Below are 13,975 nucleotides of genomic sequence, written 5' to 3'. Positions count from 1 at the left end.
CCTTGTCTAACAAACTTGAAAGTCACTGTTCATCCCCAGGGATCCTTAGAGATGTACATGGAGAGCTCCCAAAGAAGGGGGTGAGCATCAGAAAACCCATCTTTTCTCAGCTATCCTCATTGCTGCAGTTACCTATAAAGCCATGCCCTTAAACCATGATTACCACAAATTTATTCTCTACGGGTGCCATGTGAGGCTCAGCTCGCTCCAACAGTAGCTGGGATGAAGGGTACAATGTAAATATTGCTTAATATAAACCTGAATCCTTAGGATTAGTGTCGTGGCTCCACAAGATGCCGCTGGCACTGGACTGGGTGCAGCTCCGTGTCGGACTGTGCTGCAGTGAGCTTCTGCAGCCTCCCCGTAGTGCCAACAGCACGGGCAGGGTGCCCCAAGGGGTCATCTCTTCACCGGGACCGCTCGGCCGAGACGCTCCCCAGCCCACTGAGCCCCACTAGCCAATCTCCCGCACCCCGAAGCATCTCGTTCAGCTACAGCAACGCCGGCACCCCTTCCCTCCTCCCCTCAGCCCTGCCCCAGCATCTTCCTCCACCTCGGTGCGCGGCCCCGGGGCAAGAAGGTGCCCCCGCCCCCGCGGCGTCCACGGGTGTCGGGCCGGGCCTGGCAGGCCCTCGGGGGGCGCGGCCCCTCTGAGGGAGGGCACGGGCCGCGGCGCAGGAGGAGGCGGGGGCGGGAGCGGCGGCGCCCCCCGGCCGCCGAGGGGCTGCGCCGGGCGCTGGGGCGGGGTCTGCGGGCGCCGGCAGGGCGGGCGGCGGCGGGCGCCACGTCGGCAGCGGGGACGGGCGGAGGAGTAAAGTCTGAGCGGAGCCCGGGCGGGCCGAGGAGCGGTGAGCGCTGTACGGTGAGCGAGCGAGGGAGGGGTGGATGGATGGATGAGTGGCCGCTACCCCCCGGCCCTGCCGCCAGCCGGCCGGCCGCCGAGCGCCCTCCCTGCCTCCCCGCGGATGAAGGGGAACTTCCAGGGGAGGAGGCGGGAGAGCACCCGGCGCGCCCCGGCGGAGTCGCTGGCGGGAGAGGCGAGTCAGGGATGGGGAGCCGCCGCCGCCACCTGCCCCCGGCGCGGGCACAGCCCGGCCGCCTTTGTGCTTCCTGCCGCGGCTCCGCGGGGCGGGAGGGCTGGGCCGAGCCGGGCGTAGCGGCTCCGCCGCGGCCTTGGCTGCCACGTCAGTGCCGCCGCCCTGCGTCGAGGTGCCGGCGGTGCCCGCGCCGGCCCGGCCGGGGTCATGGGCGGGGGTCGCTGCCGGGCCGCCTCCGCAGCTCCGCCGGGCACGCAGGTAGCTGCGAGAGCAGGACGCGGCGAGGACTGCGGGGCTTCGGCCGCCCGAGGGGAAGGGGCGGGGGGGGAGGCTCCTCGGGTGCGGGACCGAGGGCAGGGGGCTGCTCTCCCCTGCCGCTACCGCCCTCTCTGGGCCGGGCGCCCGTGGCGGAGCGGTGTCCTCACCTGGGAGGGAGGTCAGCGGAGGGAGCCGTGCTCCCCTCGGCTTGGCTCCTGGATGGTCTTGTTCTCCCTCGAGAGTTTTTCCGACCTAGTAGAAGCTTTCGGGTTTTCTTCTTTTTGAACTTTGCAGTGTTCGGATGTTTGCTGTAGTAACGTGCTCTTTGTTTCATCCATGTCTCTCGAGTCCAGCTTGATGGAGTAGCGTATGAAGAGGTTTTTTGTGAACTGTTTGGGACTGGCTTAGCTTTTCACATTCACCTAGCCTAGGCGTTTATTTGGTGTGGCCTGGAGATCAAGGCAAGTTGATTTAGCTGTATGCCTGGTTCTGGTCATTGTATGAACTGTAGAGACAGCCTCTGTGGATGCAATTCTATGCTTCCTTCTGCTCATTGAATTGGTGTGAAAATGAGAACTCTGAATCAGGATGTCCCTCCATAAGGAATGTAAATATCAAGTGCATGTAGCTTGTTTTAGTGTGTCCACTGTGTTGCTTCGGGCAGAATGCCTCTGTATAACTGGAGGGATACATACAAGATTGCTTAATTTAATATATAGGTACTGGTTTGTATGCACAACAGACTGCTCAGTAAATATTATCCAGCATATCATGTAAAGCTTTCTGTTAAACTGTGGTTAAATATTCAGAAAAGTTAGTATTGCCTCCTCAGTGTAGAAATGGACAGCACTGCAAACTGAAAAGTGGTCTGTGACCAGGTCTAAATGTCAGGTAGGAGCCAACAAACAGGTGGTGGATGCTAGGGAAAAGACTATTTCATTAGCAGAGGTAGCAAGGAAGTTCAGAAGCTGCTTTACTGCTGGCTGTTAGGCACAGTCAGGTTTTGTCTTTGAGGGTCTTCTGGAAAAGTTGATCCAAGACTGATCTGGAGCTCAGGCTTTAGAAAAGTGTTAAAAGAAATGGGGAAGGCTCTTCTGAAAACTGAGCTAGGAGGAGGCAGAGGATGATAAAACTGGTAGGATGGAGTTTTCCTGGTCTTTTTGAAGCTGTGCTGCGCACCTTACGGGAATTTACCATGTACTTCTTAGGAACCAGTTTTAGAGAACTAGAAAAGGAGAATTCTGGTTCATGCCACCTTTGATTTTATATATTGTAAATCATTGCATCAGAGAAAACACATCAGGTGTTCCATAGATCCTCTTCTGGACCCTGAGCTGTATTTTGGTTGACAGTGATGGAGAAATGGTGCATTCTCCATCCAGGGTAGACATGATATGGTAATGTCCTGGGCAGAGTTAGGGGTTTTTTGTTTTTTTTTTCAGGAGATATTATACCTCTCTTTTGTTTTTAATCGTGGTGTGTGTTTGGTTTTTAATACAGCTATGTTGCATTACCTTCCCAGCTGTGTTCAGTTCCCTACATACTGTGAGCCTGTTATGTACATTACTTTCAGCAACTTCTTTTGGAGGAAGTTGTAGCCCATCCTGCTGTAGGCTTGGAAGTAAGTTGTGGTTCACACCTGGAAACTTCTGATCAACTTCTTGTGGTCTTTACGTGAAAATGCAGTCTCTTTTTCACAGCACTCTTGCTTCCAAGCCAGTCTTGCTTTGTATATAAATCTGAATTTTGAAACTTGAGTTTTAAACTGACGGCTTCTTGAAATACTAGCTGTGCTCTTGGTTTTTACCTACATGCTTTCTACATGCCCGGATTTGTTTTTGTACTTCAGTGCTGCTGGCACTGACTCTTCTTGCAGAAGCGCAGTCAACTCTCTCCCTTGCAGTAACAGACTGAAACAGACATTTCTGTGTTGGCCGTGCTCTGGGGGTTATGTGTGAGAGAACTAAGAGCACTGTGCACAATTGCCTGTGACACATTACAAGTCCTAATCCAAGGAGTAAGGCAGTGAAGCTGATTGTGAGGGGTTGCTTGTGCAGCTTGGAGCAGTACCCTGAAGAGCAGCCATAGGTGGGATTATCTTTTTTGGCTTCATGATTACTTCCTTGTTTAATTTGGATAGTAGAGACTGTTGCTCTTGCAAAAATTTAATTCTTAAACTATCATACCTAAAAATATATTTTTTCCCCTGTATGTGAAATACATCAGGTTCATTCAGAAATCTGCTGCAGCTGCTGAAAGACGTAAAAGAAGAGCTGTTCATGTGGCAAGGGTTGTTTGTTTTCTGTCAGCTCTGTAGCCAGGCTTTCTACCTGCATAGCTGGTAGCCAGAAGGATGATAACTTCTTTTGTGATGGGTTTGTTTGCAGCTCTGTCAGATAGAAGTTCCAGCACTGGCTGCTGCTGCTGCAGCTGTCTGGAGCAGCATTAAGCTGCCAGCTGAAATTGGCCCCATCCTTGGGTTGTTTCATTGCTACCCACAAATATCTGAGTAGTGGCATTGAAACAAGCCAGTTTTCACTGGCTGCTGCTTGGGCCAGGTTTGCTGTGCTGAGACAGAAGGGCTTTTTGTCTCTAAAGTCAGAAAGACACCAAGAGCATCCTCTGAAACTTGGGATATTACACACATCCGTAATGGTTAGAGCCCACTTCTCAATGGAAGGCTAAAATTTTACACAAATTACTATCCAAGAACTGCAGGCTCATTAAGGAGCATTTGTGTCTTAACATGAATTATTGTGCCTCGTAGCAATCCTCATGGCAGCACATGGAGCAAGTAAAATTATCTTCTTTGCCCAGGAGGAATTGGTGTCTTGGTGACAGATCTCTAAAAATATGGCAGCTTAAGGCTGTATCAAGTGTGCTTCTTCCATACTGTGGGGATTTGTATTCCTGATTCCCACTGTACACCCATGGCAGGTATGTGACAGTCACTGTTCCATAAGATCTCATTAATGTTCTGCCTTTCTTATAGGTGTATGCAGAATACTTTCGTGGAAACAACTAACTAGAAATCTTCACAAAGGAATATATTTGGTGAGTAAGTTTTATTTCAATCAGCCTTGATGTGAATGTGCATGTGGCTATGCCATTACTTCTAGAGCTTCTTGGCACTTTCATTTAGGATCTTCAGCGCTGTTAATCTTACAAATAGGTCTTGAATTAAAAACCCTCTTCTAAACAATTTCCTTTTTTTTTTTTTGTTACAGTGTAAAACATTTAAGCTTTCTATGTATTTCATATTCTGACAATATGGAAGTGTGTTTCCTTTCAAATCAGTTGAGTGACTTCCATCTTTATTTTTTAAATTTTTTTTTATATGAAAGCTACAATTTATTTTAATTAAGAAAGATGAGAAGTTATCCCATATCTTTTGAATGAATAGACAATAGACAACATCTTCATAAGCACACAGGGGAAAAAAAACCCAGAAGTAGTTTACATTTATCCCTGTTCTAAGATCTGGGTTTGCTTCCACTTCTTGATATGAGAAAACACAGGTGAAGAAGGGAACTGGAGTGTGATACGATAGATTCCTGCTTCATCAATGTCCCTATGAGTTTTTCTGGGCCTCATAGAGATCCTGCCTCATTCCATATCATCATTCAATGAACATGTTAAATGAAGCTGGAGGCTTTTCTGCAGTGACACAAGTGAATTTGGCATCACAGGATGAAAATGCAGAAGATCTCTTTGCTTGCTTTCTTCTTCTCTTTTTCTTTGGCCAGTCTTAGTGTACTTTGAAGAAGATTCTGAAAACTTATGAGAAGAGTTCCAAAGGTCGGGTTTCTGATAAATCTTTGCCTTGTTGCATACGTCTGCAGTGCTGGTAATCGCTGTAACTAATGATTCAGTGCATAGTGGGGACTTTGAATCGGCAGCTTCCAAGTTTCCAAGGTTCCTTAACCTGTAGCATGTCTGAATGACTTAACTCTGCACAAAAGCCTTACACTTGCATCTCTAGGTCACTGCCTTCAGTTTCAGCTGAATCTCTGTTGGATCTCATGAACTTTGCTTTGTCTTCTTCCTGGGGACGCATCTTTGGGGGAAAGCTTGAACAGGACCCTCCCTTAGGATACACTGCAGTCTGGTGACTGGGGGACTTTGATGCAAAGCAGGCCATACAAGCCTAGATCTTAATAGATAAAGGAGGCATTGAGTGCTTTTACCTCCATGGTATTATGTAAAATGTAGTGAGTGGTTTCTGTTTTTCTATCTCCAGTTTTTGAAGAAAAAAGTTATGTTCTTGTCCTTTTGCTCTGAAGACTGGATGAAGTAATCTGCCACCAAGCGGTTATTCCAGGCCTCTGACCTCCAGTCAATAGAAATACTCACCTTAACTCTCTGGAAGGGAGCCAGGTTTAAAACATGCTCCTGTGCATATCCTGTTCACCAGATATGCTGCACCCTGTTTAGTAGACAGCATTTTTGCATCACTTTTCAGAATCTTTCAAGTCTCCTGAGGTATTAAATTGGATACAAGGATGCATAATGCAAACTGTAAAGTAGATATTTGAAAATTTTCCGTAGAAGTCCTCTGTTGGATCTTGGTTTTGATTCTGGGATTCCCTGGAGAGCTTCTACAGAAAAACAAAAGGATATGAATTGTGCTTTGTGAGATCTTGTGTGCCAAGTTGTGTTTTGGATCGGGCTCTGAGACTTTCCTGACAGTGATGTGATTCTGTTTTCACTTGCCCTGATATCATAGAACTGTGAGTAAAACTTAGTACAGGCTGGTTGGGCACATCTCTTGCAGCATCATAGAATCACCAAAGTTGTAAGTGATTTTCAAGATCATCCTGTTCAACCATACACCTAGTATCCCTGGAGTGCTTCCGGGCACCTGTAGAACCACCCATCGTACAGTAGTAGTCAACTTTCTGCTCTGCAAACCCCTGAAGGCTCTCTTCTGTGTAGAACAAATTCAGTCCTACTAACAGTGACTTACTTGCCTTGGCTGCTGTTCTCAGGTGTGCGTAGTTCTCCGTTGACTTCTGGGGCCTGATAGCAGCAGGTTGCCAGTGCCTGAAGAAAGACCACTGGGGTCTGTCTAGATGCAAGTGAGTGATGCATTTCTATTTAACTTTTAAGGAAAGGCTTGGGATCAACAATCATGTGACCTCAAGGTTCTAGGAGAGATAATGGGCAGGAATGCCTAATCTGAACTGCTTTTTGTATATAGTGCTGTGATTTTATATGTGCTGCTATTTTTTTCTACTGTACTTTATTAAACTAGACTAGAAACTCTGCTGTGAAATTCCCCTGCCAATACACTGCTTTGCTCATTTAGTTTTGCAGGAACTGAAACTAAATCTGACAGTCTAAACCAGACTGTGGAGAGTTTTGAAATCATCCCTTACCTGTTTAGTCTGCCAATCTTACTCTAACTCTTCCTACTGGACAAATCTTATCTTAATTAACTACTGGTATTATGTCATGTAAAACAGATTCTAGGGGCTTCATCTGGGCTGTATCTGCTGTTAGTGTTGCTATGCTCAGTACATTCTTAATAGCAGAAAATACTAAACCTTGTGTGAAGTCTTGTGATGGCTTCTAGTGTTCTACCTATGTCTGAAACTGGTAACTTACTCCAAACTTTTTGATAATTCCTGACAGTTTTCTCTGTCCTCTTAAGATTAAATAACTTTTCTGAATCTCTTATGTGGGATTGTTAACAGAAACATTTTGGAAGCTCAAACAAGCAATTTCATCTGGTGTTCTTTTAGGAGTTACATGCTGTCTAGATACAAATAAATTTATGGAGGTAGTTCTTTATAAAAAATAATTTACCTCTGGTTTTACTCATTTGTCTTGAGTCTGCTTTAAAACTGTTTTGATCACTTTTTCATTCCTTTGTTTGAATTAAGACTTGCTAGGTTCTGACTTTTATTTTACTCTTTTTAGGACTTTCCCTAAGGCAGTGGTTAAACTCCTTCTACATTCCTGATAATCATCTTCATGACCAAAATGGCCAGACATTAATTAGGAACACAGTTGCTTCATCTTGATACAGATATTTTGATTGAATAATATCAGGCCTGTCAGTTTCTTCTGTCTACCCTTTCTTACAGTGCTTTATATTATTTCAAGTTGGAAAAAAGCAACAAATCTACATGGAACTTTACATAGTGAGGATGAATATTGTATTTCTTTCAGCTTGCATTAGATGAATACGAAGAAGTCACGTAGTATCTGAATCAGGTCTTTTCTCAGAACCTGATTGTCCTCAGTTGCTCCCTGTGATTGGTCAGGTTATTTTTTTTTTTTTAATTTTTTTCCTCTTATTTGTGATTAAATAAAATAACAAGGAGTTCTATAATTGATACTTTTTTAAATTGTCTTATAGCCCTCATGTGTTTTAGTCTTCCATCTTGATGTGTTGTTACTCTACAACTTCCTCATGAGTGGAAGTAGGGGGGCAGACACTGATCTCTTTCCTCTGGTGATCAGTGACAGGACCCAAGGGAATGGCATAAAGCCGTTTAAGGGAAGTTTAGGGTGCATATTAGGAAAAGACTCCCTCAGAGTATGGTTGGGTACTGGAACAGCTCTCCAGGGAAGAGGTCACAGCACCAGCCTGACAAAGCTTAAGAAGTGTTTGGACAATGCTCTCAGGTACATGGTGTGATTCTTGATGCTGTCCTGTGCAGCCTTCAGTGTTCCCTGTGCTTTCCTCTCAGCTTGGGAAATCACATGATCCTTTCCTTTTTCTTAGCTGACATGTTTGCATTTCTGGTTTTTGAATGGCACTTGTTCAGTATTTCCATCAAACTGGCCATCCTGGTAGTAGGTATTTTTGCTTGCTTTCTTGTTAGCTTCTTGTGTTTTCTGAGCCCTGAACTGATACCTTTAGTGCTGATTGGGAGGACTCTTTAACATTCAGTTTAGGCTTGCTTCTCATCCAAATGTCTATGATTTAGTATGTGGGTGCCAGTTTTTAGTGTGTTGTTTTAACTTCATAATAATGCTGTGAGGGTTTTAGCTCTTGTTTTCCAGATGAGTCTTCCCACCTGCTTCTGCCTCCACATTCCTTCTTCAGATCCCAGCCACTGCTTTCTCACCCAGAGCATGTACAAAGAGATCTGGGCACGGCAAGAGAAGCAGGAATTATTTTTGTGGTGCTTGTTGTCTCCTGGAAGAAATTAAATGATTTAAAGACTTGTGCAGAGGGAAGGGAACTAAGAGGTCACTGGCAAAAAAAGAGAAGCCTGCTGACTGGTGTAATGCGACTTGTTTTTCCTTTTTCTGACCTTGGTGCTTGCTGAGGAGGGAAAGCAAGATTAGCGGGAGGACTCAGGGGAGGAGGCAGGACTTAATATCGAGGCATGCTTTGGTGGGGGAGGAAAGCAGGAAGGAAACCTGGACTGGTTGTTACTTTCTTCCCTTTCAGAGAAAAAAATCTATAAGCAGAGCTGCTGATTGAGCTTTCTTTTATGCTTCCCCTGTCAGGGACTGCTTGTCTGGAACTGCTCTAGGAAACAGCTTATGTTAAGAAATCTTCCCTGAAATGTTTCCATTGGAGAGTTTGTATAGAGTTAAAACAGTTCAGGTCTGCTCCTATCACCACACAATTTATGCAGTTCTGTGTCAAGATAAATCGTGTGTTTCTGTCTGCTGTTCATACATCTTGTTTTTGTGGCATTTGTTCAAATTATGCTGCAAGGATTTAGTGTTTTTAAACAGCTTTCCAAGCACTAGCAGATCTCACAGGCATGCTACTGTTGTTTCTCTAGTGGCCATCACCTCTATCATCACTAGGCTTTTTTTTTTTCAGTACTTAAACATAAACTCTTGTATGGCAGTAGCTGTTTGTTTTCCTACTTGTTGTCTTCCTGATTGCTTTTTGAGATGCACTTGGTGTGGTGTGGCAGCTCTCACCAAGCCTGCTGGTGTGGTGGAGAGCTCCTTTTTTAAGTATTGAGTCTGGCTGAAGAATGCAAAAGCACAGTCTGATAATAAAAATATGAGCAATTTGACAGGACCTGCTAGCTTGTCTAATAATGAAAAAGAAGTTCTCTTTGTGGAACTTAATCTACTTGAGTTTTGGATTAATGAATTACATTTATACTTTGCCAGAAAAGATGAATAGCACCTATGAATTTCTTTTTTTAGGCAATAATGAATCAAACGGACAAAAATCAGCAGGAAGTCCCATCATACGTTCGTGATGAACCACCAGAAGGTATGTATTAGCTTTCCTGATAGGAAGTAAATGAATCAGTTCTCTCTAAAAATGGATCTGCAAACTGAACACTTCAACTTTCTTTTACATAACAGTAAACAAACCAACCCTGGGATGAGATGGGCCTGGATTATTGTTCACTTCTGCATTATCCTGATTACAAAAAGGCCATTAACTGAGTAAACAACTGTACCTATAAATTATAGAGAAGATGGGCAGTTACTGAAGGACTTAATTTGCAGATTAGTTTGCAGAGGTATGAATTGATCTAATGGGCATTTATTTCTGCTATTTACTATGTGAGATGTAAAGAGCCCGACTTCATTTTTGGACACGTTGCTGTGTTCACAGTGCATGTGACTTTTATGCAAGATGCATTAAAAATATATATAGAACTTCATTACTGCTTCTGGAGACTGTTTTCCATCATACAATTAACAGTGGTTCCAACTGTTCACAATCTCATGGTTTCATAAAATCAAGCACACACTTGACGTCGTTTATGCAGTGTCATTATGATCTCCTCAACCAACTGAATATTAAATTGGTTATTAGATCTGCAGAGGAAATGCAGTTGCAAATGAGCAGAATTTCTTCTGAGATGTGGACTGGCAGGATTGAGCAGAGTCCTGTTTGCATAATGTGACTGGAAATATACTAAATCAAAAGCCATTCTTGGCATGTAAAAAACCACATTCTTATGTGTGTTCTGTCTGCTCTCGCTTTAAAACCAAACGTGTTGGATGTAGAGGTCGGTGAGTCATGATTCCTTGCAGTTCATTGCTCTTCAGTTTATAATGGCCCTTTAAAGTTCTTTGTTGGTCTGGGTTTTTTTTTACCTCAGCTTTTTTATGTTGTATAACTGAACAATTTCCTTCATTTGAACAACAGTATTATCCACTAACTGTAGCAGAAAGGATTGAAGTCGAGTAGCTCACCCTATTCTTAACAACTGTTAGGCAAGAAACACAAGTAGAAGAAGATGAGAGGAAAGGGAAAAATAGGTTTTCATGGCACAGTAATTCTTCAGCTCTGTTATACTTGTTACAGTAGCATAGTGTGAGGACAAAAAAGTCTTGTGCTTTTGTTATTAAGATCCCAGAAGCATTTCTGATAGCAAATGCCTGATTGGAAACTACACTTAAATGTGTTATCTTAAAGTCTGATTTTTAAGGCTGGGCTTTGCTTGCTTAGTTGTTACGGGCTTATTTGCCTTAGAGGTTTAATTGTGTTTGATACATGTTAAACATCATGTAAACATCATTGTATTTTCAGACAGTGAACAGTAGTCTGAAACTAGAACCAATTCTTTATTGAGTAGGGCAGTGAAACAAGTGGGCATTTTTTATCTTCCTAGAATATTCACTAGGTTTTCCAGATTCAGAGCACAACAGCAGAATTTGATCATCACTGGTTATTCCAAAGTTTTATTTAAAATCTGTGAGCAGCTAAGACTTATTTTCTTCTGCACATTGTTTTCTTTCAGTATGACAATAACTAGTTTGAATATGAAGTCTAAAGAGATGGAGAAAATGGGTGTAGTTAGAGGGAGTAGAGTGAAGCACAGCTCATCTTAATGTAAACTCCATCCTTGAAGAGGCTTTTTCCTTTTGGTTCTGATTCATGTACACTCTTCAAGCCTTACGAGTTTAGTTAAAAAAATGGAATACCCTTGGAAAACAACCCCATTTTGAATGTTGTACAAGGCCTTATACGTGATACACTAACACCATCATAGAAAGATAGCCAAATGTGGATGGAAGGAAGTTCAATGCTGGCAAAATCATCTCTCTGAACAGGCTGCCAAAATACTCCTTAGAGGAAAGTCTCAATTCCAAAACCAATTTGCAATTTTTCCTAAAGACAGAAATAGTTCTGATTTGTTCAAATCATGCTCAACAAGCTTGGTGCCCAAAGGCTTTCAAGAATGTCTAGAAGAAGCTTTTGTGCTCCTGCTTTTTATGAGTAGTGCTATTCTAATGCTGTATTTTCTGCCTTGCGAGCGGCGCCAACCTTTGCAACCTACGTTCATTCAAACTCTTGTTCATTCTTGGATTCCTTTCAGTGGGAAGCTGGCTGCGAAATGGCCTGGTAGAGCCAACTCCTGGATGGGGAACTTGTGTCATTTTCTCAGTGCTCCATAAACCACAGAATATTCTGAGTTGGAAAGCACCCACAAGGATCATCGAGCCCAACTTTTAATGGAGGGCCCATGGTGGGGTCAGCCCACAACGTTTGTGTTTTCAGCACCATGTCTGTGTGACTGAGCCAGTCTCCTTAGATTTAGGCATGATCTGGTATTCTTTGAAAACACACTTCAGAAAAAAGGAGACCAGGCACGTGTGTCCTAGAGCAGAAATCACTGGGAATTAAACTGCAGTGCTGGGTGTTTGCTAGAGCCCATGGACAGTGCAAATAGGATGGAAATGGAATGTGCCAGCCATTACCAGAAATTACTTGCACACCATCACATTCTGTATTTACACATGTAGAGTAGATGTCAATGGACTGGCTACCTCTGAAGTAAGGTAAAGATAAATACACAGAGATTATGTTTGTTTGTTTCTCTTATTATTTTTAATGTTAGTTATGATGCATCATTTCTTGCTTACATCAGTTCTGACTCAGTGAAATCAGCTCTTAAAATTCAGTGGGATGAAACTTTATGTCTATTTCACTCTGATGATAGTGAACCAGTTAAGTGGAAGTGAAACAGTTTCTGACCAAATTTGTTACAAATTCTGTTAGTCTGGTCACAAGAATCCTCTAGTGAATAAGCCCTAGACATTGGATTTTATGGTAGACTCCACATACTTCCTTCTGAGTGTGATGCTTTAAAGACTTTCTGTATGTACATAGAAATTCTGATCTCTGTGTGTTTGTGTTGGCAATGCATTTTTGCTGGAGATGTCCATATTGAAAGCTGCTGGCCTAGAATGAACCAGCAGGAGTATTATGGCTTTAAGTAAAAGCCTGTCATTTATGTTTTCAGTTTCCATTACCCTTTCTATAATCTATATCAATTTGTTAATTAGGATACTAGTGTGAGCTGGAAGGACTTCCAATATCTTCAACTCCTTTGGGCTTCACTGTTCTGTATCCTTGTTTTCCTTTTTTGTCAACTTTGTAGAAAATTCTCTCATTTAGGTGGCATCTTTTGCTTGAGTTATTTCAGGTATGCACATTGGAACTCTGACAGTTACAGTTTTTTAATGGCCAGTCCTGGCATTATCACAAACGTACTGGCAGTGCATGGAAAGTTGCTCACCCGAGTTTTCATCTTGTAGCAGATGAGTGCTGGGACATGACTCTTGGAATCTGTGCTCTGGATGCAAGCTGTGGGCATTGAGGGCTCTGGGGACAGAGCTGTTCTGCTGGTTCTCCTAAGGCGTGTTGCAGTGGAAAGTCAGTGTGTTGGCAGGGCTGGACAGAGGTCTCCCATGCATCCAGAGCTGTTTTTTTCTTTCCTGCTGCCTCCTACAGTAGTTGTCCTCCTCCAAGCATGTTATTTCTGCTCCTGACTCCCTCACCTCTTTATTTCATGTCTGTTTATTCCCTAGCTCTGCCCACTGTGGTTCCACTTGCTCTTTTCTTGGTTTCCCTGTTGTTTGTTATTTGGAACTAGGTGTATGAGCATCCAAGAAAAGCAGCCTGGAAGGTAAGTATAGACGGTGTGCAATGGCTGTTAGGCTAGAAAAGGAAATAAATACTTTCAACACTTTTTTGAAAATGCATAAATCCTGGTGGTGAGATTGATTTGCTTGCTGTTTCTTCCCTTAGGATCACTCAAAGACCACCCGCAACAGCAGGCTGGCATGCTTTCTCGTGTGACTGGTGGCCTCTTCAGTGTCACAAAGGGAGCTGTTGGTGCCACGATTGGAGGTGTTGCTTGGATTGGAGGGAAGAGCTTGGAAATTACCAAAACAGCGGTCACATCTGTGCCTTCCGTGGGAGTGGGTCTAGTCAAAGGAAGTGTTTCTGCTGTAGCTGGAGGTGTTACAGCTGTAGGATCTGCTGTTGCAAGTAAAGTGCCTTTAACAGGAAAGAAAAAGGACAAGTCTGACTAAAACCAAAACTGAGACATACTCAATTCTCCAGAATATTGCATCAGTGACATTAAAATCTGCTAAGATTGGGACCATGAGAAGCCATGTGTCTTAGACACTTTATCTTCTAACAAGTTGTGCAAGTAACTCAATTTCATCTGAAAAGGACAGAAGAAGCTTGGCTAGCACAGCATATGAGGATTTAATAGAGCCTAGATTGAAGCTTTGTATCTGGTGAAATGTTACACTTGATAACTATAGAAGTGAGTGTATCTGAAGGAATAATACATATTTGAATAGTCATTTACTGTACATCTTCTGCAGTTTTGGACTAAAATGTGAATGTAGAAACTCAGTAGTCTCTGTGATGCCATTGATACGAGATGACAATTATTGTTCTCAGTGGTTTCCACATCCTCCTGCTAAGTATCCTT

The 13,975-nt window shown here is 43.5% G+C and overlaps 1 protein-coding gene across 5 annotated transcripts; it reads left to right on the top strand.

Annotated features, from left to right (window-relative positions):
* Positions 1-748: 748 nt before the first annotated feature.
* Positions 749-13,896, top strand: TMEM263 (transmembrane protein 263). Of its 5 annotated transcripts, XM_041416745.1 has the most exons (5): positions 749-862; positions 4,288-4,349; positions 6,284-6,373; positions 9,426-9,495; positions 13,276-13,896. In XM_041416745.1, the coding sequence occupies exons 3-5, from the start codon at positions 6,368-6,370 to the stop codon at positions 13,560-13,562; spliced, it is 363 nt and encodes a 120-aa protein (XP_041272679.1). In that variant the 5' UTR covers positions 749-862; positions 4,288-4,349; positions 6,284-6,367; the 3' UTR covers positions 13,563-13,896. The 5 variants fall into 5 exon arrangements, with proteins under 5 accessions (XP_041272679.1, XP_041272680.1, XP_041272681.1 ...); XM_041416746.1 differs by lacking the exon at positions 6,284-6,373; XM_041416747.1 differs by lacking the exon at positions 6,284-6,373 and having other exon boundaries at positions 802-848.
* The last annotated feature ends 79 nt before the right edge of the window (positions 13,897-13,975 follow it).

Source organism: Onychostruthus taczanowskii, unplaced genomic scaffold, assembly GCF_017590055.1.
Source record: "Onychostruthus taczanowskii isolate IOZ18803 unplaced genomic scaffold, ASM1759005v1 scaffold53, whole genome shotgun sequence".
NCBI lineage: Eukaryota > Metazoa > Chordata > Aves > Passeriformes > Passeridae > Onychostruthus > Onychostruthus taczanowskii.
This window is presented reverse-complemented; position numbering and strand designations above follow the sequence as displayed.